Source organism: Canis aureus, chromosome 12 (genome assembly GCF_053574225.1).
Source record: "Canis aureus isolate CA01 chromosome 12, VMU_Caureus_v.1.0, whole genome shotgun sequence".
Classification (NCBI taxonomy): Eukaryota; Metazoa; Chordata; class Mammalia; order Carnivora; family Canidae; genus Canis; species Canis aureus.
In genome coordinates, this window is record NC_135622.1 from 7,912,038 (window position 1) to 7,936,771 (window position 24,734).

A 24,734-nucleotide genomic window follows, 5' to 3' on the forward strand; every position below is an offset into this window, starting at 1 on the left:
TGATGAGAAAAAAGAGGGACGACTCTTCTGGGTGTGTTTGAAGAGTACGTACTTGATAAAAAAAGGCAAATGTGTTCAAAGATGATTGTTTATTTTCTCTTATTCTGAAACCATTTTCGTTGAGACTGTTTTTCTTGTGGGCATTTTATTGATTGCTTGTTACTTTACCTCAGTGTCTCTTTGTGCTTTGCCTATTTGTACGAACTTATAAGACTCACCTCAACTATAAGTCAAACAAAGTAGAGTTGAAGCATCTGGGGTAAATATTCATTCATTCATTCATTTATGTATTTGTTTATTCACATTTATGGCTCAATTAAAATATGCCAGGAACTATGCAAATAAGAAAGAATCTGTGGCTTTGAGCCGCTGATAGTCAGTGGGTCACACATTCAGGTAAATCAGTGACACAGAAAAGTCTGGGAAATGCCCTGGTGAATGTGGTCTCAGATGCACTAGGAAACCAGGTCAGCTGGCAGGGTTGTGGGGCCAGGCTGAGGAAGTCCTAATGCCGGGGACACTGAGCTGAATATTGAAAGCCCACAGCAGCAGTCTAGTAAGTATATCTCACTTTATGCAGAGAGAATGGGATAGATAAGAGTACCAGTGTGTGAGGAACTATGGCATGTTCTGGAAAGTGCAAACTAATCAGTAACATCAGAGAGTAGGATATGAGAGGGACTTGATGTGTAATGAGGCAGGAGGATGGGCACTGGCCAGGTCAGGAATAGCCCTACAATCAAGGAGTGTGCATATTATCCAAAAAGAGATAGATAAGTACTGAAGGGATAGAGAGTTGATTATCTGGAATATGTAAGAGGGACTCTACTTGTGGATGTGTTGACAGCATTCAGGTATGAAATATTGTGGAATCTTAGATCCCCTTTGTATTGTCAGGTTCTTTTACTTCTCTTATTGGCTATTGTTACTGAATGTCTCTGGACTATTTCAGTTTGGCTAGCCTTCGGAACAAGAGAGTTCCAACAGTGCCCACCAGGCACTAGTTATTATTATTATACTTATTTTGGGTCTAGATACTTCAGAGAGATGATAACAGGCAGCATTTCCAATCCATTTGAAAAATCAAATGGCTATTATAAGCAAATCTGGCAAAAACATGTAGCAAGGCAGGAAATACTTTGAAAGATCAGATATAGTCATGAGTTTGATATAGATACATAGCAGAGACCAAAGGGACAGCTTGTAAACTGGAATCTCACCCTGAAGGTCAATGGAAATCCAAGAATAATTAATTTCAGAGTGGAAAAACTGGCTTGTTGAAGTTTGGGGGATATTAATAATGCTCTGTTTCTCCAGTGATTCTTTCTCTAGGGGCAACTAGAATGCTTGACAATCAGTCTCATTACTCACAACTCTGCTTCTGCTTGGGTTGGCAAGATTGGGAGGCATCATTAGATACCACCATCATACATTAGTAGCAGTGAAACATGTGGATAGTCTTCCTCAGGTCACACTAGGAAGTTAGGTCCATTCACCAATCAAGAAACATTTATAGAACCTATACATGTCTGGAACTTGGTTAATACTAAAAATAAAAAGTCTCAGTTATTATATCCCAGTGTTTAGTATATCATAGGTTACTAGTGTATGACATGATGATTTATTGTGGAAAGGATATAGAAATAATCTTACCATGCTCCTAGGCTAGAACTCCTGCTACATTATGTTCTTACCCAATCCCCTGCAGCAGTTCCTGCTAGTGGATCATCCAACCTGTTCTTCTCTAGGACTCACCATCCTATAAGTACACAGATGGAACACATTTTCCAGGCTTGTTGGAGTTAGGTGTTATCACGTGACTGATTCCAGCAACAGAATGCAAACAGAATCAATGAAATTCCATTCCAGTCCCGGTCCTTCAAATCTCCTTCATAGTGTCTACTTCTTGTAATGAGAGAAGAAGCTGCTACAGGGCCTCGCCTTCCCCCTTCCTCCTAAACAACTATCAAGTCTGAATATTTAGCAGCTATCTAAAGATATTGGAAAGTACTGGATAATGAGGAGTACACTCTATTCTTGTATCCAGAATATATAAGGAACTCCTACAACTCAGTAGCAAGGAGACAACCTGATTTTTTAAATTGGCAAAAGATTTGAAGTGATAATTCACACGCACAAAAAAACCAAACATACAAATAGTCAAAAAGCATGTGAAAATATGCTCAACCACTAGTTGTTAGGACCATGAAACTAAAACCAAGATTCTACCCACTAGAATGGTTAAAATTAAAAACACTAAAAGTTCTAAGTATTGGTAAGGACGGGGAACAACTTGAAGTCTCAAACATTACTGGTGGGAATTCAAGATGGCACCTCCATTTTAGTAAACACTACAGCAATGTCTTACAAATATCCACTTACTATATGACCCAATGGTCCCACTCTGGGGTATTTTACACAAGAGAAATGAACATATATGTACACATAAAGACATATGCAAATCATAGCAGTAATCTTTGTAATAAGTAAAAAGTGGAACTCATTCAAATGTTCATTGACTGAAGAATGGATTAGCAAATCATGAGATATCCATACAATGAGACACTGCTCAGAAATAGAAAGAAGTGAACTGCCAATACAGTCATCAAAATGAGTTATGCTGAGCAAAGGAAGCATGCCACCAAATAATACAGATTTTATTCCACTTATGTGGAATTGAAGAACAGGCACAATTTATCTTTTTTAACAGAAAGTTGCCTGGGGCTAAGGGTCAAGAGAAGGGACCAGATATAAAGGGGCACCAGGAACTTTCTAGGATGTTGGAAATGTCTATATTTTGATTGTCGCAGTGGTTATGCAACGGTATACAATTACCGAAAACTCAGCAAGCTGAATCATTAAAATTTTATGAATTCTACTTTATGATACCTTCACATGAACCTCTGTCTCCTACTCATTTGCTGGTAAGATCAGAGAGGCTTTGGAAGCCATGTGTTGACAATAGTAAAGTCCCATCACCCGGGTCCTCTAGTGAATAAGTGGGGCAGAACCCTCCCAACATTGCTGAACAAGGGGATACAAACAGGAATTGGACATCGTTCTTGAGATCGAAAAACTCAGATAAACTGGGATTAAACAGTATTTGGATAAACCAGATGATTCTTTTTTTACCTCCTTAAAATTTGACACATCCAAGGTGATTGTACTGTGTGAGACAAATAACCATTTTATTCCATTACCTTGAAAATTTTCCCAGTTGCTTCTCCCCTCTGATGTATTGACTCGTAGTCTTCATTCTTAGGCAGATACTTCATATTCCAGAAACCAAGACCTAAATATATTAGGGCCAAATCTCAGTAGGTCCCTGAAGTTCTGGGCTACCACCTCATGCCACCCTAGTACTGTCACCATTGTGGACCATTTCTTGAGCACCTCCTTGTCCAAGAGATTTCATTTGAGACACAGGATTCATTTTGATGTGGCCTGAGTCATAATTGTTTTCTATTTCTTTATTTATATTTCAGCATATACGGTGTTTATTATGCACCAGACATTGCTATAAGAACAATCATTCGTTAATCAAAGCAATGCTATGAGGTGAGTCTAATGTTATCTTCTGTCCTACAATAGAGATTATATTAACCTCCCTATGAGGATTACAGAGATTCTAACACATGCCTATGTCTTGCAGCTAACCTGGGGCAGGGTTGAGATTTGAAGTAAAGGATTACACCTCCAAAGTTTACACTGATGACTAGAATATCTCTCTCTTTTTACCTGTTTTATGAAAAACAAAAAATACATAAAACCAAACAAATATCCCAGCATAAATACTTCTGGATTGGGATATTTTCAGTACTGACTTCCCACCCTGATTATTATATAAAATACTACTGAGGATGGGCATGCCAGTGACATTCCTTTGGTGTTTGCCTGGCTCTCTATCCCCTCAAGACCTCTGAGATCCTCTAGTAAATCCTTTTGGTGCCCATTTGCAGATTCAGCTCCATCCCTGACTTAGAGATCGACTGATACCTAGGAAGAATGTAAGGAACGATAGACCCAAAGTTCACTGACTTGAATCAAGTCAACCTCCTGCTACTCCTGCTGGGAACTCATACTTTTGTTTGTGGAGTATGTGCTTATTTCAAAATCACCACTTTCTACTGTAATACTGGTGACTGGGTATCTGTGTTGTTCCCCTGAGTCTAATTTCCTGCCTTGACTCCCAGCTCAGAATGCTAGCTGCTGTCTTGCTTCTCTCAATCCTAGAGATTATAGTCCTGGCCTGACCTTGGGTTCCCCTGTTAGGTTACTGCTGTCATCTGATATCCTGTCAGGCTTTTTTGAGATGCTGCGCCACCCACCTGCCTGGTTACTTTCCTGGTACAAGTCCCAGGACATCCTCACGTTACCTATTACTGAAGCCTATCCCAATGTGGTAGAATGGCCAGATTAGGGTATTAGCCTTCGTGTGGTTGACCCATCACTGATGCTAACAGATCCCTAGTTCTGACCCTAAACCAACCCTAATCCATCTAAAGGAAGAGAAATACAGATAAATGGAGGAGATAGGACCCAAGCAAAAGTTAGAAGTAAGAGCGCTGAGTGGTCAAATATGATCTTAATAACTCGTAATGGCCAGGGAAGCTCTGTATGGTACTGGGCCATGAGTCCTCAGGACATTATAAAAGGTGTGTCTTGGAATCTTGGTTCAGTTTTGCTGGAAGGAATGATGTACTTTGGGAGAGTTAGTGGTCAACAGGCTAGCTTCAAATTAAATTAGATCTAGAGGCTCTGTGCAGTTGCCTTACCCCTCATTCATATAGTAGGACTTCTTAACCGGGGGCCTATGTATTCCTAAGGATCTACATGTAAGCATTGGGAAATAATATTCCATGAGTTTTTTTCTTGAAGGAAGGCTCAGTCAATCTCCATGTAAAACCAAAGGTACTTGCATTCAGGAAAAAGCAGAGTCCCGGTGCCTGTGTCCATCAGGATGGGCTGGTGCTTACTGTGACGTGCCCAATGTGTCCTGTGAGGTGGCGGCCTTCCACTAGGTGAGCTTTGCCCTCTCAGAATCTGGGGTCACTCCGCCAAGTATCGGCTAACTAGCAGCATTTTAGGGCAGGTATTGTTACCATGGGAAGAGTGGACAGTGGTGGGTGAGCGAGGCTCTACAGAAACAGTCTGAGATGGAAGGTGAAAGGGCAGAAGCACAGGCTTAGAGATTTCAAAAAGAAATGCATGTGAGAGAAAATGAAGACATATTTCACTTTCAGGACTTATTATTTTTTTTAAGATTTATTTATTTTAGAGAGAGAGAGCAAGGGAAGGGGAGGATATAGGAGGAGAGGGAGAAAGAATCTTAAAGTAGACTCCACACTCAGTGTGGAGCCCAACAGGGGGCTCCATCCCACAACCCTGAGATCACCACCTGAGCTGGAATCAAGGGTTGGACGCTTAACTGACTGAGCCACCCAGGTGCCCCAGGGCTGGGTTTATTTTCAATATAAATCTGGTTCTAAGGGTTGTGAAGTAGATGAGAACACACTTAGTTGGTCTGAACCTGACATGCTGTGTGCTCTTCTGTGATGTTTCTTTCTGTACTCGGCTTCCTAGGGGTGTCCACTGACCACCTGTGCCAGCACTCCGGCATCTGCATCAATGCTGGCAACTCGCATCACTGCCAGTGCCCCCTGGGCTACACTGGGAGCTACTGTGAGGAGCAGCTCGATGAGTGCTCATCCAACCCCTGCCAGCATGGGGCCACCTGCAGGGACTTCATTGGCGGGTACAGATGTGAGGTAAGATAAGCCCCCAGAGGTCAGAGACCTCCTGAAGATGGCAGAACTGTCGTGAGCACTAGCATACTGATTTAGCTGCTTGTGACTTTTTATGCGTCACCATTTTTTTTTCTTTACCGTCACCATTACACTATTTACCACCACCATTCGTTTCAGTCCCCTTGTGTAATAAGTTCACAGGGCTCCAGTAAGGTATTTCTATAGAGGTCTAGAACCATTCCCTGAAGCCAACATTCACTGCCAGAGTGAGTTTCACAGGCCAGCAGCTCAGTGGCCCCTGGGACATCCCTGAATAGCAGCTGATATAGGAGAAGCCACTTTGAAGTGTGTCCTGAAGTTGTCTAGCCTGTTCCATGTAGCATCACACCAAGTATGATGTGTATATATTTGAGGAAGTGTGTATCTTTTAAGGAACATATTGCTCTAATGGCCGGGCTGATAATGGTCAGAGCAAGATGTCAACAAAACATTGGAAACTTGAATTTGACACCAATTCAGGCCACGCAGGAACACTGAGAGAAGTCGTACTTCTCATAAATGAGCCAGAGTTGGCCTCTTTATATTAGCCCGCAGTTATTCCTTCATGCGGGTTGGGACCTGTTAGTTCAAACACCATCGGTGCCAAACTCAAATTTTCACAGATCCAGTTGTTTTAAAAATAGCCCTAAACGCCAATTTTTAGCCATTTAGAGCCTTTTTTGCATTGCATATCCTGCAAAACTGCACCCAGTATCTGCAAACCATAGGTAAGCCGCAGGACTTAAAGACCCCAAGCCAGTGCTGCCCTTCAGAGATCTCTGACCCAGAGACTGGCCTGGCTGCTGAGTGACATCACCGACCATGTTAGTGCCCTCTCAGTTACTCCCTTTCCTTGGAATTCACTTGCGCTCCTCTCCTTCCCCTCCTCTCCACTCTGGACAATCTCATGCTGCAAGGGATGGCCTCACATGCAAACTTGTCAAAGCATTGCCCAATAAAGCCGCTTCATGGTCAAGGTCTTTTTCCCTGACCAGCCCTGAAATCCCTCAAACCCCTGTAGCTACCACATTAACTAACACTCCACCCCCATCCCTTTCTCAACCAGTTTCTCCTACGTATGTGTGGTTTCCTGAATCTAGAGATCAATAAATGCAGTGTGTTGACTACTGTCCACACTTTGATTGGACTGAGTCACAGGGTCCTCATCACACACCAAGGAATGCATATTTTAAAGATGGGAAAACCTGCATTGAGGAGCGATGAAAGTTTTGCACAGGGGTCAACCCTGAAATATCCCTCAGAATACTGAGTTCTTGCCTTCACTATAAAGTGGCTTTTCAGCTGGAAGATGTAACTGACAGTAAGCTGCAAGTTGGCCCTGCGCAGGATGATTGGTGGAGCGTGTGGCTGTGCCAGAGAAGCATCCAAGAGGTGCCAGAGAAGCATCCAAGAGCTGGGTGGGGGCAGGGAGTGGGCAAAGGTATATGGCAACCTTCCAGACCTCATTTGCTCTGGTGGTCTGTTTCTAGCAATGGTCCAGTGTTTCTTCCTTTTTGCTTGCTCCTATCAGTGTGTCCCAGGATATCAGGGCGTCAATTGCGAGTATGAAGTAGATGAGTGTCAGAATCAGCCATGCCAGAACGGAGGCACCTGTGTCGACCTCGTGAACCATTTCAAGTGCTCCTGTCCACCAGGCACTCGAGGTATGCAGTCAGCCCTACCCGTCTCCATCTAGGGCATTTTCTTAAGTTATAAGCCAGTTTTTAGGATAGAAGAGATTTAAAAATTGTTTTATTTCAGTACTCCGAAGCTTTGCAACCTGGCCTGGGGGCACCTGCAGTTCCAGGGCAGGGGCTCGCTGTTCTGCCTATCTCTACTGCTTTGCTTCAGGCTGAGGTTGAGCTCGTTCTCACTTGGTAGGTCGGTCTATTACTGCTGGTCCCATGCTGATGGGAGGAGAGGCCTCAGTGTTCATTTGTCTAGCAGTCCCTAATTACCAGATGTTCTGTGAAAGTAGGATTACACAGTGGTTTTGTTTTTTACCATCCTGTTTTCAATTTAGTTTGTAGTTAGGTAATATATGCACAGGCCCAGATTTTATATATAGACACACACACCAATATACATGCAGCGAAAGCATAAGGTGAAAAGTCTGTTTCTGTTCCCCTTCCCCATACCTAGTTCTCCCCTCCCACCAACAAGGAACCTCCACTTTATCTTATTTTAGTTTCTTCTGTATCTTCTAGAGTTTTCTTTTTATGTGTCTTTTAGAATTTCTTTTCTTTATAAATTTTTCAAATTCAAATTCAATTAATTAACCTATTGTATATTATTAGTTCAGTTACTCATTGTTGCAGGATTTCTTTATATATACCTATAGAAGCCAAATATAAAGATATTTTTATTTACTCCACTCCTATTTCTTACTCTTGCACTTAATTTTTTTTTGTGCTTAACTCGGGATGTTTCCATATCAACTTATAGAACTTTCTTAATCTTTTTCACCCAGCAGAATTCCTTTTTAGTTTAGTATATTGAACCAATGTCCTAGTAATAGAAAATGTGGGTTTCTTCCATGTGTATATGTGTAGATACATTTTCAGAAAAGAAATTGCTGAATTAGAGAATTATGTGCATTTCTGGTTTTGATCGATATTGCTGAAACATAGCATAAGACCATACTGGCTTCTCAGTGTGGATGAACATATTCTCACCTATGAGTCCTTTGGTTTTCCTCTTTCAATGGTTTCTCTATTTGTATCTATATTCTTTTTTCCTATTACAGTGTTCATAATATTTTACAGAGATGAACTATGATACAAAATATTTTCAGTATATTGGTTTTTGTCTTTGATTTTCTTTATGATTTTTTTCATGCAAAGTTTTTTTTTTTTTGTAAAGATTTATTTATTTATTTTGAGAGAGAGCGAGAGAGCATGGGGCGGGGCAGAAGGAGTGAGAGAATCTCAAGCAGACTGCTCTGAGTGCAGGGACCAAAGTGGGTCTCAATCTCATAACCCGGAGATCAGGACCTGTGCTGAAACCAAGAGTCAGATGCTCAACCTACTGAGCCACCCAAGCACCCCTGGAGCTTTTTGTTTTTAATCAGATTGGATTTATTAACCTCTCTTAATGGCTTCTGCATTTTGAATCCTAGTCAGCAATACCTTCTAGACTTTAATATCATTAAGGAATTCTCCCATATTTTCTTCAGGTACTAGAATACTGTGCACTTTTTCCCTATGGCTACTGATTTGTCCCAACAAAATTTATGGGATATTTCATCTTTTTTTAAGAGATTTTATTTATTTATTCATGGGAGACACACACACACAGAGAGAGAGAGAGAGAGAGAGAGACAGAGACAGAGACAGAGACAGAGAGGCAGAGACACAGGCAGAGGGAGAAGCAGGCTCCATGTAGGGAGCCCAATGAGGGACTGGATCACAGAACTCTGGGATCATGCCTCAAGCCCCAGGCGTCCCAATATTTGATCTTTTTTACAATAATTGGAGACGGCAACTTCATCAAATTCTAAATACCCTTGTGTATTTGGGTGTTTTTCTGGACTTTTTTTTTTAAAGCATTAATCTGTTAATTTATCAATCCCACTCTGTTTTAATTATTAAGGATCCTTGATTTCAGGGTTTTCCAGGCTAGGTTTATATATTTTTTCATATAATTTTTTAAAAAAGATTTTATTTATTTATTCATGAGAGACACGAGGGGGGTGTTGGCAGACACAGGCAGAGGGAGAAGCAGGCTCCATGCAGGGAGGCCCAACGTGGGACTCGATCCCGGGTCTCCAGGATCACGCCCTGGGCTGAAGGTGGCGCTAAACCGCTGCGCCACCCGGACTGTCCTCATATAATTTTAGAATCAGATTGTCTATTAACAAAATCCTGGTGGCATTTTTTTTATTGGGGTCACATTAAATTTATGGAATCTACGTGGGGAAACTGGAATCTTTACCATAAGGAATCTCCCTAACCAAATGGTAACATCTTTTTATTTATTCAAATCTCCTTTTGGAGGAGGAGGGGCAGGATGGCAGAAGAGTAGGGTCCCCAAGTCACCTGTCCCCACCAAATTACCTAGATAACCTTCAAATCATTCTGAAAATCTATGAATTCGGCCTGAGATTTAAAGAGAAACCAGCTGGAACGCTACAGTGAGAAGAGTTCGCGCTTCTATCAAGGTAGGAAGACGGGGGAAAAAGAAATAAAGACACAAAAGGCTTCCAAGGGGGAGGGGCCCCACGAGGAGCCAGGCTGAGGCTGGGGCGAGTGACCCCAGGACAGGAGAGCCCCGTCCCGGAGGAGCAGGAGCTGCACTGACCTTCCCAGACGGAAAGGGGCTTGCAGGGAGTTGGAGCAGGACCCCGGGGGGGTGATGCCCTCGGGCTCCCTGGGACACTAACAGACACCTGCGCCCCGGGAGAGTGCGCCGAGCTCCCTAAAGGCTGCAGCGCGCAGGCGGGACCCAGAGCAGCTCGGAGGGGCTCGGGGGCGGCTCAGCGGAGGGGGCTGCGGGCGCGAGCGCGAATCCACCAGCGCAGCCGGGAGCACAGGGCGCCAGGACACAGCCCAGGATCCGGCCTCCCCCGGGACAGGCAGACCGGGAGGGCCCAGGACAGCAAGGACGCTCCTGCCCCGAGCTGAGCAGATCAGCGGCCCTGCCCCGGTCATCCAGGCCCTGCAGATGGAGAGCTCTGGAGCTACTGCGGGAGCTGACTCTAGGGCTCCAGAGCTGGCCCCGCCACTGCGGTTGTTCCTCCTGGGGCCTCACGGGGTAAACAACCCCCACTGAGCCCTGCACCAGGCTGGGGGCAGAGCAGCTCCCCCGAGTGCTAACACCTGAAAGTCAGCACAGCAGGCCCCTCCCCCAGAAGACCAGCTAGACAGACAGGGGAAAACAAATTATTGACCAAGCAGCATTGGAGTTCCAGGGGAAGTCAAGGAACTTACAGTATACAGAATCAGAGGATACTCCCCCTTGTTTTTTTTTTCTTTTTGATTTGTTTGCTTCTCCCCCATTCCTTTTCTTTTTTTTCTTTTTCTTCTCTTTTTTTCTTTTTTCTCTTTTTTCTTCCTTTTTTCTTTTTTTCTTTTTCTTTCCTTCTTTCTCTTCTCTCTTTTTCTCCTTTTCTCCTAAGCAAACAATACAACTTGTTTTTGGCCACTCTGCACTGAGCAAAATGACTAGAAGGAAAACCTCACCTCAAAAGAAAGAATCAGAAACAGTCCTCTCTCCCACAGAGTTACAAAATTTGGATTACAATTCAATGTCAGAAAGCCAATTCAGAAGCACTATTATAAAGCTACTGGTGGCTCTAGAAAAAAGCATAAGTAACTCAAGAGACCTCATGACTGCAGAATTTAGATCTAATCAGGCAGAAATTAAAAATCAATTGAATGAGATGCAATCCAAACTAGAAGTGCTAACGATGAGGGTTAACGAGGTGGAAGAACAAGTGAGTGACATGGAAGACAAGTTGATGGCAAAGACGAAACTGAGGAAAATAGAGACAAACAATTAAAAGACCATGAAGATAGATTAAGGGAAATAAACGACAGCCTGAGGAAGAAAAACCTACGTTTAATTGGGGTTCCCAAGGGCGCCAAAAGAGACAGAGGGCCAGAATATGTATTTGAACAAATCATAGCTGAAAAGTTTCCTAATCTGGGAAGGGAAACAGGCATTCAGATCCAGGAGATAGAGAGATCCCCCACACAAATCAATAAAAACAGTTCAACACCTCAACATTTAATAGTTAAGCTTGCAAATTCCAAAGATAAAGAGAAGATCCTTAAAGCAGCAAGAGACAAGAAATTTCTAACTTTTATAGAGAGAAGTATTAGGGTAACAGCAGACCTCTCCACAGAGATCTGGCAGGCAAGACGGGGCTGGCAGGATATATTCAGGGTCCTAAATGAGAAAAACATGCAACCAAGAATACTTTATCCAGCAAGGCTCTCATTCAGAATGGAAGGGGAGATAAAGAGCTTCCAAGACAGGCAGGAACTGAAATAATATGTGACCACCAAACCAGCTCTGCAAGAAATTTTAAGGGGGACTCTTAAAATTCCCCTTAAGAAGAAGTTCAGTGGAACAAGGACTGAATAGATATCATGATGACACTAAACTCCTATCTTTCAATAATAACTCTGAACGTGAACAGGCTTAATGACCCCATCAAAAGGTGCAGGGTGTCAGACTGGATAAAAAAGCAGGACCCATCTATTTGCTGTCTACAAGAGACTCATTTTAGACAGAAGGACACTTACAGCCTGAAAATAAAAGGTTGTAGAACCATTTACCATTCGAATGGTCCTCAAAAGAAAGCAGGGGTAGCCATCCTTATATCAGATAAACTAAAATTTACCCCGAAGACTGTAGTGAGAGATGAAGAGGGACACTATATCATACTTAAAGGATCTATCCAACAAGAGGACTTAACAATCCTCAGTATATATGCCCCGAATGTGGGAGCTGCCAAATATTTAAATCAATTAATAACCAAAGTGAAGAAATACTTAGATAATAATACACTTATAATTGGTGACTTCAATCTATCCCTTTCTAACCTCGATAAGTCTTCTAAGCACAACATCTCCATAGAAACGAGAGCATTAAATGATACACTGGACCAGATGGATTTCACAGATATCTACAGAACTTTATATCCAAACTCAACTGAATACACATTCTTCTCAAGTGCACATGGAACTTTCTCCAGAATAGACCACATACTGGGTCACAAATTGGGTCTGAACCGATACCAAAAGATTGGGATTGTCCCCTGCATATTCTCAGACCATAATGCCTTGAAATTAGAACTAAATCACAACAAGAAGTTTGGAAGGACCTCAAACACGTGGAGGTTAAGGACCATCTTGCTAAAAGATGAAAGCGTCAACCAGGAAATAAAGGAAGAATTAAAAACATTCATGGAAACTAATGAGAATGAAGATACAACTGTTCAAAATCTTTGGGATGCAGCAAAAGCAGTCCTGAGGGGGAAATACATCGCAATACAAGCATCCATCCAAAAACTGGAATGAACTCAAATATAAAAGCTAACCTTACACCTAAAGGAGCTAGCGAAAAAACAGCAAATAGAGCCTACACCCAGCAGAAGAAGAGAGTTAATAAAGATTTGAGCAGAACTCAATGAAATCGAGACCAGAAGTACTGTGGAACAGATCAACAAAACTAGGAGTTGGTTCTTTGAAAGAATTAATAAGATAGATAAACCATTATCCAGCCTTATTAAAAAGAAGAGAGAGAAGACTCAAATTAATAAAATCATGAATGAGAAAGGAGAGATCACTACCAACACCAAGGAAATACAAACGATTTTAAAAACATATAATGAACAGATAAATGCCAATAAATTAGGCAATCTAGAAGAAATGGACGCATTCCTGGAAAGCCACAAACTACCAAAACTGGAACAAGAAGAAATAGAAAACCTGAACAGGCCAATAACCAGGGAGGAAATGGAAGCAGTCATCAAAAACCTCCCAAGACACAAGAGTCCAGGGCCAGATGGCTTTCCAGGGGAATTCTATCAAACGTTTAAAGAAGAAACCATACCTATTCTCCTAAAGCTGTTTGGAAAGATAGAAAGAGATGGAGTACTTCCAAATTCGTTCTATGAGGCCAGCATCACCTTAATTCCAAAACCAGACAAAGACCCCACCAAAAAGGAGAATTACAGACCAATATCCCTGATGAACATGGATGCAAAAATTCTCAACAAGATACTAGCCAATAGGATCCAGCAGTACATTAAGAAAATTATTCACCATGACCAAGTAGGATTTATCCCTGGGACACAAGGCTGGTTCAACACTCGTAAAACAATCAATTTGATTCATCATATCAGCAAGAGAAAAACCAAGAACCATATGATCCTCTCATTAGATGCAGAGAAAGCATTTGACAAAATACAGCATCCTTTCCTGATCAAAACTCTTCAGAGTGTAGGGATAGAGGGAACATTCCTTGACATCTTAAAAGCCATCTATGAAAAGCCCACAGCAAATATCATTCTCAATGGGGAAGCACTGGGAGCCTTTCCCCTAAGATCAGGAACAAGACAGGGATGTCCACTCTCACCACTGCTATTCAACATAGTATTGGAAGTCCTAGCCTCAGCAATCAGACAACAAAAAAACATTAAAGACATTCAAATTGGCAAAGAAGAAGTCAAACTCTCTCTCTTCGCCGATGACATGATACTCTACGTAGAAAACCCAAAAGTCTCCACCCCAAGATTGCTAGAACTCATACAGCAATTTGACAAGTGTGGCAGGATACAAAATCAAAGCCCAGAAGTCAGTGGCATTTCTATACACTAACAATGAGACTGAAGAAAGGGAAATTAAGGAGTCAATCCCATTTACAATTGCACCCAAAAGCATAAGATACCTAGGAATGAACCTAACCAAAGAAGTAAAGGATCTATACCCTAAAAACTATAGAATACTTCTGAAAAAAATTGAGGAAGACACAAAGAGATGGAAAAATATTCCATGCTCATGGATTGGCAGAATTAATATTGTGAAAATGTCAATGTTACCCAGGGCAATTTACACGTTTAATGCAATCCCTATCAAAATACCATGGACTTTCTTCAGAGAGTTAGAACAAATTATTTTAAGATTTGTGTGGAATCAGAAAAGACCCCGAATAGCCAGGGGGATTTAAAAAAAAAAACCATAGCTGGGAGCATCACAATGCCAGATTTCAGGTTGTACTACAAAGCTGTGGTCATCAAGACAATGTGATACTGACACAAAAACAGACTCATAGATCAATGGAACAGAATAGAGAATCCAGAAGTGGACCCTCAACTTTATGGTCAACTAATATTCGATAAAGGAAGAAAGACTATCCACTGGAAGAAAGACAGTCTCTTCAATAGATGGTGCTGGGAAAATTGGACATCCACATGCAGAAGAATGAAACTAGATCACTCTCTTGCACCATACACAAAGATAAACTCAAAATGGATGAAAGATCTAAATGTGAGACAAGATTCCATCAAAATCCTAGAGGAGAACACAGGCAACACCCTTTTGAACTTGGCCACAGTAACTTCTTGCAAGATACATCCACGAAGGCAAAAGAAACAAAAGCAAAAATGAACTATTGGGACTTCATCAAGATAAGAAGCTTTTGCACAGCAAAGGATACAGTCAACAAAACTAAAAGACAATCTACAGAATGGGAGAAGATGTTTGCAAATGACGTATCAGATAAAGGGCTAGTTTCCAAGATCTTTGAAGAACTTATTAAGCTCAACACCATAGAAACAAACAATCCAATCATGAAATGGGCAAAAGACATGAACAGAAATCTCACAGAGGAAGACCTAGACATGGCCAACATGCACATGAGAAAATGCTCTGCATCACTGGCCATCAGGGAAATACAAATCAAAACCACAATGAGATACCACCTCACCCCAGTGAGAATGGGGAAAGTTAACAAGGCAGGAAACCACAAATGTTGGAGAGGATGCGGAGAAATGGGAACCCTCTTACACTGTTGGTGGGAATGTGAACTGGTGCAGCCACTCTGGAAAACTGTGTGGAGGCTCCTCAAAGAGTTAAAAATAGACCTGCCCTACGACCCAGCAATTGCACTGTTGGGGATTTACCCCAAAGATACAGATGCAATGAAACGCCGGGACACCTGCACCCCTATGTTTCTAGCAGCAATGTCCACAATAGCCAAACTGTGGAAGGAGCCTCGGTGTCCATCGACAGATGAATGGATAAAGAAGATGTGGTTTATGTATACAATGGAATATTACTCAGCTATTAGAAATGACAAATACCCACCATTTGCTTCAACGTGGATGGAACTGGAGGGTATTATGCTGAGTGAAGTAAGTCAGTCGGAGAAGGACAAACATTATATGTTCTCATTCATTTGGGGAATATAAATAATAGTGAAAGGGAAAATAAGGGAAGGGAGAAGAAATGTGTGGGAAATATCAGAAGGGGAGACAGAACGTAAAGACTGCTAACTCTGGGAAACGAACTAGGGGTGGTAGAAGGGGAGGAGGGCGGGGGGTGGGAGTGAATGGGTGACGGGCACTGGGTGTTATTCTGTATGTTAGTAAATTGAACACCAATAAAAAAAATAAATAAAAAAAAAAAGAAGATGTGGTCTATGTATACAATGGAATATTACTCAGCCATTAGAAATGACAAATACCCACCATTTGTTTTGACGTGGATGGAACTGGAGGGTATTATGCTGAGTGAAATAAGTCAATCGGAAAAGGACAAACATTATATGTTCTCATTCATTTGGGGAATATAAATAATAGTGAAAGGGAATATAAGGGAAGGGAGAAGAAATGTGTGGGAAATATCAGAAAGGGAGACAGAACGTAAAGACTGCTAACTCTGGGAAACGAACTAGGGGTGGTGGAAGGGGAGAAGGGCGGGTGGGGGGGTGACTGGGTGGCGGGCACTTAAGGGGGCAGTTGACGGGATAAGCACTGGGTGTTATTCTGTTTTGGGAAATTGAACACCAATAAAAAATAAATTTATTATTAAAAATAAACAAATCTCCTTTTGTATCTTTCAGGACTATTTTAAATTTTTCATATAGACCTAGTACATTTCTTCTTAAGATTATTCCTATAATTTTGTCCTTTGCTATTGCTATTGAAAAAGAGGTCTTTTCTTCTTTTACTTTTTAAAAGATTCTATTTATTTGAGAAAGAGAAACAGAGAGACCATGAGTGGGAGGAAGAGCAGATAGAGAGGGACAAGTAGACTCCCCGCTGAGCATGGGGACTGAAGTGGGGCTCCATCCCAGGACCCAGATCATGACCTGAGCCAACGTCAAGACACTTCCATGACTAAGCCAGTCAGGCACCCTTCTTTTCCCCTTTTAATAGTCTTTCTTATATTAGTGTATGCTACAAATGCAAGTGGGAAGAATACAGAACTGTTTTCCTTTTATAATTTTTTGAATCATTCATGGAATCTTCTCTATAATTGTTATTAATTTCTTTTTGATCTTTTTTACAATAATTTGAAATATTACAATATTATTATTATGGATATTCATATTAGATGGCTCATTTACATCTATAATATATTAAATAAGTTCTATTTTAAATGGGATAACCTTCAAGCTCTCAATAGGAGATTTTCTGTTTAATTTTTAAAAATAAGAAAAAGTGCACATTCTTTTACAGAAAAAAGTCAGCAAGTCTAAAACTTTTTAAAAATCCCTCGACATTTAGTCCAGTTCTTACTAATATTTTATGTACTTATGTACTTATAATTTTTATGTATTTATTATGATAGCCTCTTTTGAACTGTTTTTATAGTTTGAATTAAAGGCATGAGTTAATGAGATATTACTGGGTCTCTCTTGAGCTCTAGTTTCCTCGTCCCTCAGGTGGGACGAATAATGCCAGTTGGTGCACAGAGGACCACTTTGGGGGGCTGTGTGGGAGAGTACCTGTGACGCCCTGAGCATATTCTTCCCTTTGACCTTACTGCTCACTGGGGATGACAGCAGCTGCGATGGATCAAGAGTGTGATTTGCCCCACCTGACCTAAATGTCCCATCACAGGTTGAGATGTGTCATCAGCATGTTTGCAAAGTGCCATAAAGAGTGACTCTGTTTTGCAGGAAAGAAGTATTCCAAAGAATGTCCTCATTCTCTGTCTCTTCTCTCCTCCAGGCCTGCTTTGTGAAGAGAACATTGATGACTGTGCTGGAGGTCTCAATAGTGGTTAGTGTGTAGGTAGGATTGGGGGCTACTGTTGTTGCTGCTTGCCTGGCCTTGCAGAAGTGCGGTGTGAGCGCAACATCAATGAGGGCCTCTCGAACCCCTGCAGCTCTGAGAGTAGCCTGGACTGCATCCAGCTGACCAACGACTACCTGTGTGTCTGCCGCAGAGCCTTCACTGATGAGAGCCTCTCCAGTGCCCCCAGCACTCTGCCTTGGAGAGGCTTTGAGTGAGGAAATTGGGCCCTGTGTGTCACTTCCCAGACCCAAGTGAAACTTTTTTCTTACATAGGAAAGACTAGACCAGCTTAATTCAGAGTTCCACTTTTTCCCTAGGTCAGTGCTTCATGGATGGTATAGTCCACCTCTGCCTTTTTTTCTTCCTGAGATGCTTTCTTTTTATTATACACTGATTATATCAGACTGTAACAGAAATACAGAAAAAGAAATAGAATGTTGGGAGTGGTTGAGCAAAATAACACTTTTTAATTGGAGCAAAATACACATACAGTATACCGTCTTAACCATTTTTAAGTGTACAGTTCAGTGGTTTTGAAATCATTCACGTTACTGTGCTGTCAACACCAAATCCATTCACAGAAGTCTTTCTTCTGAGTAAAATAATGTCTTGTGATCAGAAACCATACATCTACTCTACTTTCATCACCCTATCTCTTTTGGCATGTAATGATTTGGGTTTCTGGGTAGACACTGCCATGGTGACCTCTACCTCTGGGACCCTGAGAGGATTGGGATCTTCTAGGTCATATAAGAGGAATAGGTCTAAATTGGGGTGTGTTTAAGCAAAAACCAGTTCATGAAGGTTATGCACTAGAAAGCTCCGGGGGTATGGCCTGCACAGCTAAGAGTTGGTCATGCTCCTAGTCTCTTCTCAGGCTTCTTCTTTTTCATTATACATCATAAAGATGACCAAGTCCTGCCTCAGAATAGGGGCTTATCTAGGCCCTTAACTACTTACCTCTAAGGGTAAGCAGCTTGGTGGCTTTGTGGGACTACGATAATATCTAACAGTGTCAGTGTCAACCAGATGCTTAGATGAGAAGTTTGCTTGGCATTTCTGGAGTCATTACAGACCTTGTGCTGTAGTAGTATTACTTAGGAATCAGATAATAGGCAACAGTAGTCTCCTTTAGTGATAATTTGGCAACCCAAGAAAACTTACTGGAACACTTAGGAATCCAGTGAATCAAATGATGTAAAATTAATTCACAGAGAAACCTCTGCTATAAACCAAAACCAATTGGGGGATGCAATTGAAGAGAAGATCACATTTATAATAACAAACACACATACCAATAACCTTTCAAGAATTACTGACTACAAATACTACCAAATATACCCACTCCTGACAACTTGAGTGACTGCTGCCCCTTTAACAATTACAGCTTTAATGTTGCTCTATTCTTCTCACCTGCTAGATAAAAAAACATAACCATATCTGATCATGCCTGTGCCGATGCTCATCTTTGAACCCATCTCAACATCACCTAAAACAAGGGCAACCCTATCTTACACACACTTCCACAAACCCACATCTCCTCCTTGTGTGCATTTCCCCTGAAGCAAAGTTCCGCAATAACTCCATCTTTGTTTGACTTGCAGGGGTGCTCCTCATGGCCTCTGGCTGGCTGACATCAACAGAAGCCTGTGCTGAAACTCCAAACCAGAAAGAATCCCATTTTTACACCCTGTTATACACAGAGCATGGACTGTGACAGTGAGTACTCATGAATTTATTTTAAGAATATCTGGAACATCACAAAAATTGCATGTGGATGAAGCCATGCTAAAATCTCAGTGCTTCAAAGGGCCAGTATTATATAGAGAGGTATCACTGAGTATAGTGGTATCAAATAGGAAACAAAAAAATTGCAACCAACCAGCAACCCTATGTGTATGAAGAATTTTAAAACTATGAGTCATTTATAAACACAAATCTAAGTTAGAAGATATTTAGAAATTGCACAAAAATACTTATCAAATAGTACCACTACTTTTGAAATACCATTGCATACCTGCTGTATTAAGTATTCTATCCACATTTCCAATATTCTTTAGAATTCTCTGAACAGTTTATCAGCAAATCTCTTATTCCTCTAATTCCCTGTTCAAATTAATAACTCTCTATCTAACATTTCCCTCTTCAACTATGATGTGGATTCTTTCTCCTGACTGAACCCAGACTGATACAGAAGGTAACTTTTGCAGAGAAACATTGCTCTGTGTTGTGCTTACTTTCATCTTAATATCAACAAGTTAGAAGCTCTTCATCTATAATTTTTTAAATAATTCTTTTTCAAAAGAGACATAATGAATGAATGATGGCTATTCTAGGAAGGGACAAAATACTCCGTGCTATAAAATTTCAAGACATAAGTTAAAAAGATAGTAGCCATAGTCAGTCTACTGGCACTATCCCTTACCGATACCTTTATGACTCCAGCTAATGTGTCAACCTAAAGATTAATGATTGCAAAGCATATCTGTCTCATCTCAGAAAGTAGAAACAAACTTCTGGGCTATTAAAGCATTTTTTTTCATTGTGAAATGTAACACACACAGAAATGAGCATACGTTTTTAGGAATGGTTTAACAGATGTGTACAGCAAACCCCAACAGCCAGGCACTCTAGAAGCTACATGAACCATACCCTGCCCCTTCCTCATCCACTCCTGATTACACCCTAGAAGTAGGGTGACAGCTCATCCTCACGGTTCCCGTAATTATTTCCTAGATTCAGTTTACCAAATGCATGTATCCCTAAAAGTAACGTTTAATTTCGTCTGATTCTGATCTTTATATTTGTGTTTTGCTTTTCTTTGTTTGTAATATTTGTCCTCATCATGCATATAAATAACTCTGATGCATCATCTCCATTGCTGTAGTCACTGTTGATGGAAAGCTGAATTGTTTCCAATTCGGGGAATATTGCTGTTTCATGTATCCTGGTGAATTCATGCACACATGTCTGTAGAGTATGTATCTAGGAGTGGAACTGCTGGATCGTAGGGTCTGCATATTTCCAACTGTATGAGATACCGCTAAAGAGCTTTCTTTTTTATTAATTTATTTTTTATTGGTGTTCAATTTACTAACATACAGAATAACCCCCAGTGCCCGTCACCCATTCACTCCCACCCCCCGCCCTCCTCCCCTTCTACCACCCCTAGTTCGTTTCCCAGAGTTAGCAGTCTTTTCGTTCTGTCTCCCTTTCTGATATTTCCCACACATTTCTTCTCCCTTCCCTTATATTCCCTTTCACTATTATTTATATTCCCCAAAGGAATGAGAACATATAATGTTTGTCCTTCTCCGACTGACTTACTTCACTCAGCATAATACCCTCCAGTTCCATCCACGTTGAAGCAAATGGTGGGTATTTGTCATTTCTAATAGCTGAGTAATATTCCATTGTATACATAAACCACATCTTCTTTATCCATTCATCTTTCATTGGACACCGAGGCTCCTTCCACAGTTTGGCTATCGTGGCCATTGCTGCTATAAACATCGGGGTGCAGGTGTCCCGGCGTTTCATTGCATTTGTATCTTTGGGGTAAATCCCCAACAGTGCAATTGCTGGGTCGTAGGGCAGGTCTATTTTTAACTGTTTGAGGAACCTCCACACAGTTTTCCAGAGTGGCTGCACCAGTTCACATTCCCAACAACAGTGTAATAGGGTTTCCTTTTCTCCGCATCCTCTCCAACATTTGTTGTTTCCTGCCTTGTTAATTTTCCCTAATTCTCAACGGTGTGAGGTGGTATCTCATTGTGGTTTTGATTTGTATTTCCCTGATGGCCAGTGATGCAGAGCATTTTCTCATGTGCATGTTGGCCATGTCTATGTCTTCCTCTGTGAGATTTCTGTTCATGTCTTTTGCCCATTTCATGATTGGATTGTTTATTTCTTTGGTGTTGAGTTTAATAAGTTCTTTATAGATCTTGGAAACTAGCCCTTTATCTGATATGTCATTTGCAAATATCTTCTCCCATTCTGTAGGTTGTCTTTGAGTTTTGTTGACTGTATCCTTTGCTGTGCAAAAGCTTCTTATCTTGATGAAGTCCCAATAGTTCATTTTTGCTTTTGTTTCTTTTGCCTTCGTGGATGTATCTTGCAAGAAGTTACTATGGCCGAGTTCAAAAAGGGTGTTGCCTGTGTTCTTCTCTAGGATTTTGATGGAATCTTGTCTCACATTTAGATCTTTCATCCATTTTGAGTTTATCTTTGTGTATGGTGAAAGAGAGTGGTCTAGTTTCATTCTTCTGCATGTGGATGTCCAATTTTCCCAGCACCATTTATTGAAGAGACTGTCTTTCTTCCAGTGGATAGTCTTTCCTCCTTTATCGAATATTAGTTGCCCATAAAGTTCAGGGTCCACTTCTGGATTCTCTATTCTGTTCCACTGATCTATACATCTGTTTTTGTGCCAGTACCACACTGTCTTGATACCACAGCTTTGTAGTACAACCTGAAATCTGGCATTGTGATGCCCCCAGATATGGTTTTCTTTTTTAAAATTCCCTGGCTATTCGGGGACTTTTCTGATTCCACACAAATCTTAAAATAATTTGTTCTAACTCTCTGAAGAAAGTCCATGGTATTTTGATAGGGATTGCATTAAACGTGTATATTGCCCTGGGTAACATTGACATTTTCACAATAATAATTCTGCCAATCCATGAGCACGGAATATTTTTCCATCTCTTTGTGTCTTACTCAATTTCTTTCAGAAGTGTTCTATAGTTTTGAGTGTATAGATCCTTTACTTCTTTGGTTAGGTTCATTCCTAGGTATCTTATGCTTTTGGGTGCAATTGTAAATGGGATTGACTCCTTAATTTCCCTTTCTTCAGTCTCATTGTTAGTGTATAGAAATGCCATTGATTTCTGGGCATTGATTTTGTATCCTGCCACGCTACCGAATTGCTGTATGAGTTCTAGCAATCTTGGGGTGGAGACTTTTGGGTTTTCTATGTAGAGTATCATGTCATCGGCGAAGAGGGAGAGTTTGACTTCTTCTTTGCCAATTTGAATGCCTTTAGTGTCTTTTTGTTGTCTGATTGCTGAGGCTAGGACTTCCAGTACTATTTTGAACAGCAGTGGTGAGAGTGGACATCCCTGTCTTGTTCCTGATCTTAGGGGAAAGGCTCCCAGTGCTTCCCCATTGAGAATGATATTTGCTGTGGGCTTTTCATAGATGGCTTTTAAGATGTCGAGGAATGTTCCCTCTATCCCTACACTCTGAAGAGTTTTGATCAGGAATGGATGCTGTATTTTGTCAAATGCTTTCTCTGCATCTAATGAGAGGATCATATGGTTCTTGGTTTTTCTCTTGCTGATATGATGAATCACATTGATTGTTTTACGGGTGTTGAACCAGCCTTGTGTCCCAGGGATAAATCCTACTTGGTCATGGTGAATAATTTTCTTAATGTACTGTTGGATCCTATTGGCCAGGATCTTGTTGAATATTTTTGCATCCATGTTCATCAGGGATATTGGTCTGTAATTCTCCTTTTTGGTGGGGTCTTTGTCTGGCTTTGGAATTAAGGTGATGCTGGCCTCATAGAACGAATTTGGAAGTACTCCATCTCTTTCTATCTTTCCAAACAGCTTTAGGAGAATAGGTATGGTTTCTTCTTTAAACGTTTGATAGAATTCCCCTGGAAAGCCATCTGGCCCTGGACTCTTGTGTCTTGGGAGGTTTTTGATGACTGCTTCCATTTCCTCCCTGGTTATTGGCCTGTTCAGGTTTTCTATTTCTTCCTGTTCCAGTTTTGGTAGTTTGTGGCTTTCCAGGAATGCGTCCATTTCTCCTAGACCACATATTGGGTCACAAATCGGGTCTGAACCAATACCAAAAGATTGGGTTCATCCCCTGCATATTCTCAGACCATGCCTTGAAATTAGAACTAAATCACAACAAGAAGTTTGGAAGGACCTCAAACACGTGGAGGTTAAGGACCATGCTGCTAAAAGATGAAAGGGTCAACCAGGAAATTAAGGAAGAATTAAAAACATTCATGGAAACTAATGAGAATGAAGATACAACCATCCAAAATCTTTGGGATGCAGCAAAAGCAGTCCTAAGGGGGAAATACATCGCAATACAAGCATCCATTCAAAAACTGGAAAGAACTCAAATACAAAAGCTAACCTTACACATAAAGGAGCTAGAGAAAAAACAGCAAATAGATCCTACACCCAAGAGAAGAAGGGAGTTAATAAAGATTCGAGCAGAACTCAACGAAATCGAGACCAGAAGAACTGTGGAACAGATCAACAGAACCAGGAGTTGGTTCTTTGAAAGAATTAATAAGATAGATAAACCATTAGCCAGCCTTATTAAAAAGAAGAGAGAGAAGACTCAAATTAATAAAATCATGAATGAGAAAGGAGAGATCACTACCAACACCAAGGAAATACAAACGATTTTAAAAACATATTATGAACAGCTATACGCCAATAAATTAGGCAATCTAGAAGAAATGGACGCTAAAGAGCTTTCTAATGCAGTTCAGCCTATTAAACTCCCTCCGGAGATGTGTAAGAGTTGTTGTCATTCTACACCCTCATCAAAGTTTGGTATTGTCAGCTGTTTAGAAATCATTTGAATCCCTGACCTCCTCCCTCACCCACCACTCATACTACAAACATAACCACTGGGATGCCTTTCTGGGAGAGCTCCCGGGGTTCTGCTCTTCTGCTCTCACAGGTGCTCTTCTATTCCTAGATTCTGCACCGCCCCCTCCTCCGCCACCCCCCCCCCAACCTGGCTAGTCCCTGGCACCCAAGGACACACAGCAGAAAGAGCCACTTGACAAAATGAGCTGGAGTCTTTCTCTTGCCGGAAGCCAGGCACTGCCCGGGGAGGGGAGGGGGTGAGACCCCTGGTGGTGTCTGCCTCTGCCGCTCTGCCTAGAAAACACCCACCGAGGGAAACCGTCAGGTGTGTCCTAGGGCGAATGGAAACAGCCCAACCGGCATAGGACGGACTGACCCTTGAGCAAGAGCGTTGTCCTCCTTTCTCTGCAGCCCTTCTCCTTTGTCCAAGCTGCTCTCTGCCCCTCATCCCTCGTGCCAGCAGCCCCTCCCTCTTGCCTGTTTTATTCTCGCGCACCCCTCCCTCGGTTCTCCCTCGGTTCTCCCTCGTGCGCCCAACGGCACCGCCCAGGAAGCGAACTAGATAGGTAA

At 41.5% G+C, this 24,734-nt stretch overlaps 2 protein-coding genes and 1 long non-coding RNA gene across 5 annotated transcripts in view; 2 read left to right on the forward strand and 1 right to left on the reverse strand.

Moving 5' to 3' along the window:
• Positions 1 to 1,660: 1,660 nt before the first annotated feature.
• LOC144280516 (uncharacterized) lies at positions 1,661 to 24,637 on the reverse strand. The gene is made up of 3 exons (XR_013348913.1): positions 24,541 to 24,637; positions 3,201 to 3,292; positions 1,661 to 1,759 (listed from the first exon to the last, which is right to left on the reverse strand). It is a non-coding gene; the product is annotated as an uncharacterized LOC144280516 (long non-coding RNA).
• On the forward strand, positions 5,541 to 17,718 carry LOC144324612 (uncharacterized). The gene is made up of 3 exons (XM_077916028.1): positions 5,541 to 5,768; positions 7,318 to 7,450; positions 17,473 to 17,718. The coding sequence occupies exons 1-3, from the start codon at positions 5,556 to 5,558 to the stop codon at positions 17,526 to 17,528; spliced, it is 402 nt and encodes a 133-aa protein (XP_077772154.1). The 5' UTR covers positions 5,541 to 5,555; the 3' UTR covers positions 17,529 to 17,718.
• LOC144280514 (regenerating islet-derived protein 4-like) overlaps positions 24,580 to 24,734 on the forward strand; it is a 45,963-nt gene continuing 45,808 nt past the window's right edge. The window contains exon 1 of one of the 3 annotated variants that reach the window (XM_077842637.1): positions 24,580 to 24,730. The gene's annotated coding sequence lies outside the window, so the exon portion shown is untranslated. The remainder of the gene's footprint in view (positions 24,731 to 24,734) is intronic. The other 2 variants (XM_077842639.1, XM_077842640.1) reach the window with 2 other exon arrangements.

Bases quoted from the DNA above. Each gene is read 5' to 3' on its own strand.
- LOC144324612 (XM_077916028.1), top strand. From the start codon at position 5,556: ATGTTTCTTTCTGTACTCGGCTTCCTAGGGGTGTCCACTGACCACCTG. The intron at 5,769-7,317 runs GTAAGATAAGCC...TGCTCCTATCAG, and splicing joins TTGGCGGGTACAGATGTGAG to TGTGTCCCAGGATATCAGGG. The intron at 7,451-17,472 runs GTATGCAGTCAG...TCTCTCCTCCAG, and splicing joins CTGTCCACCAGGCACTCGAG to GCCTGCTTTGTGAAGAGAAC.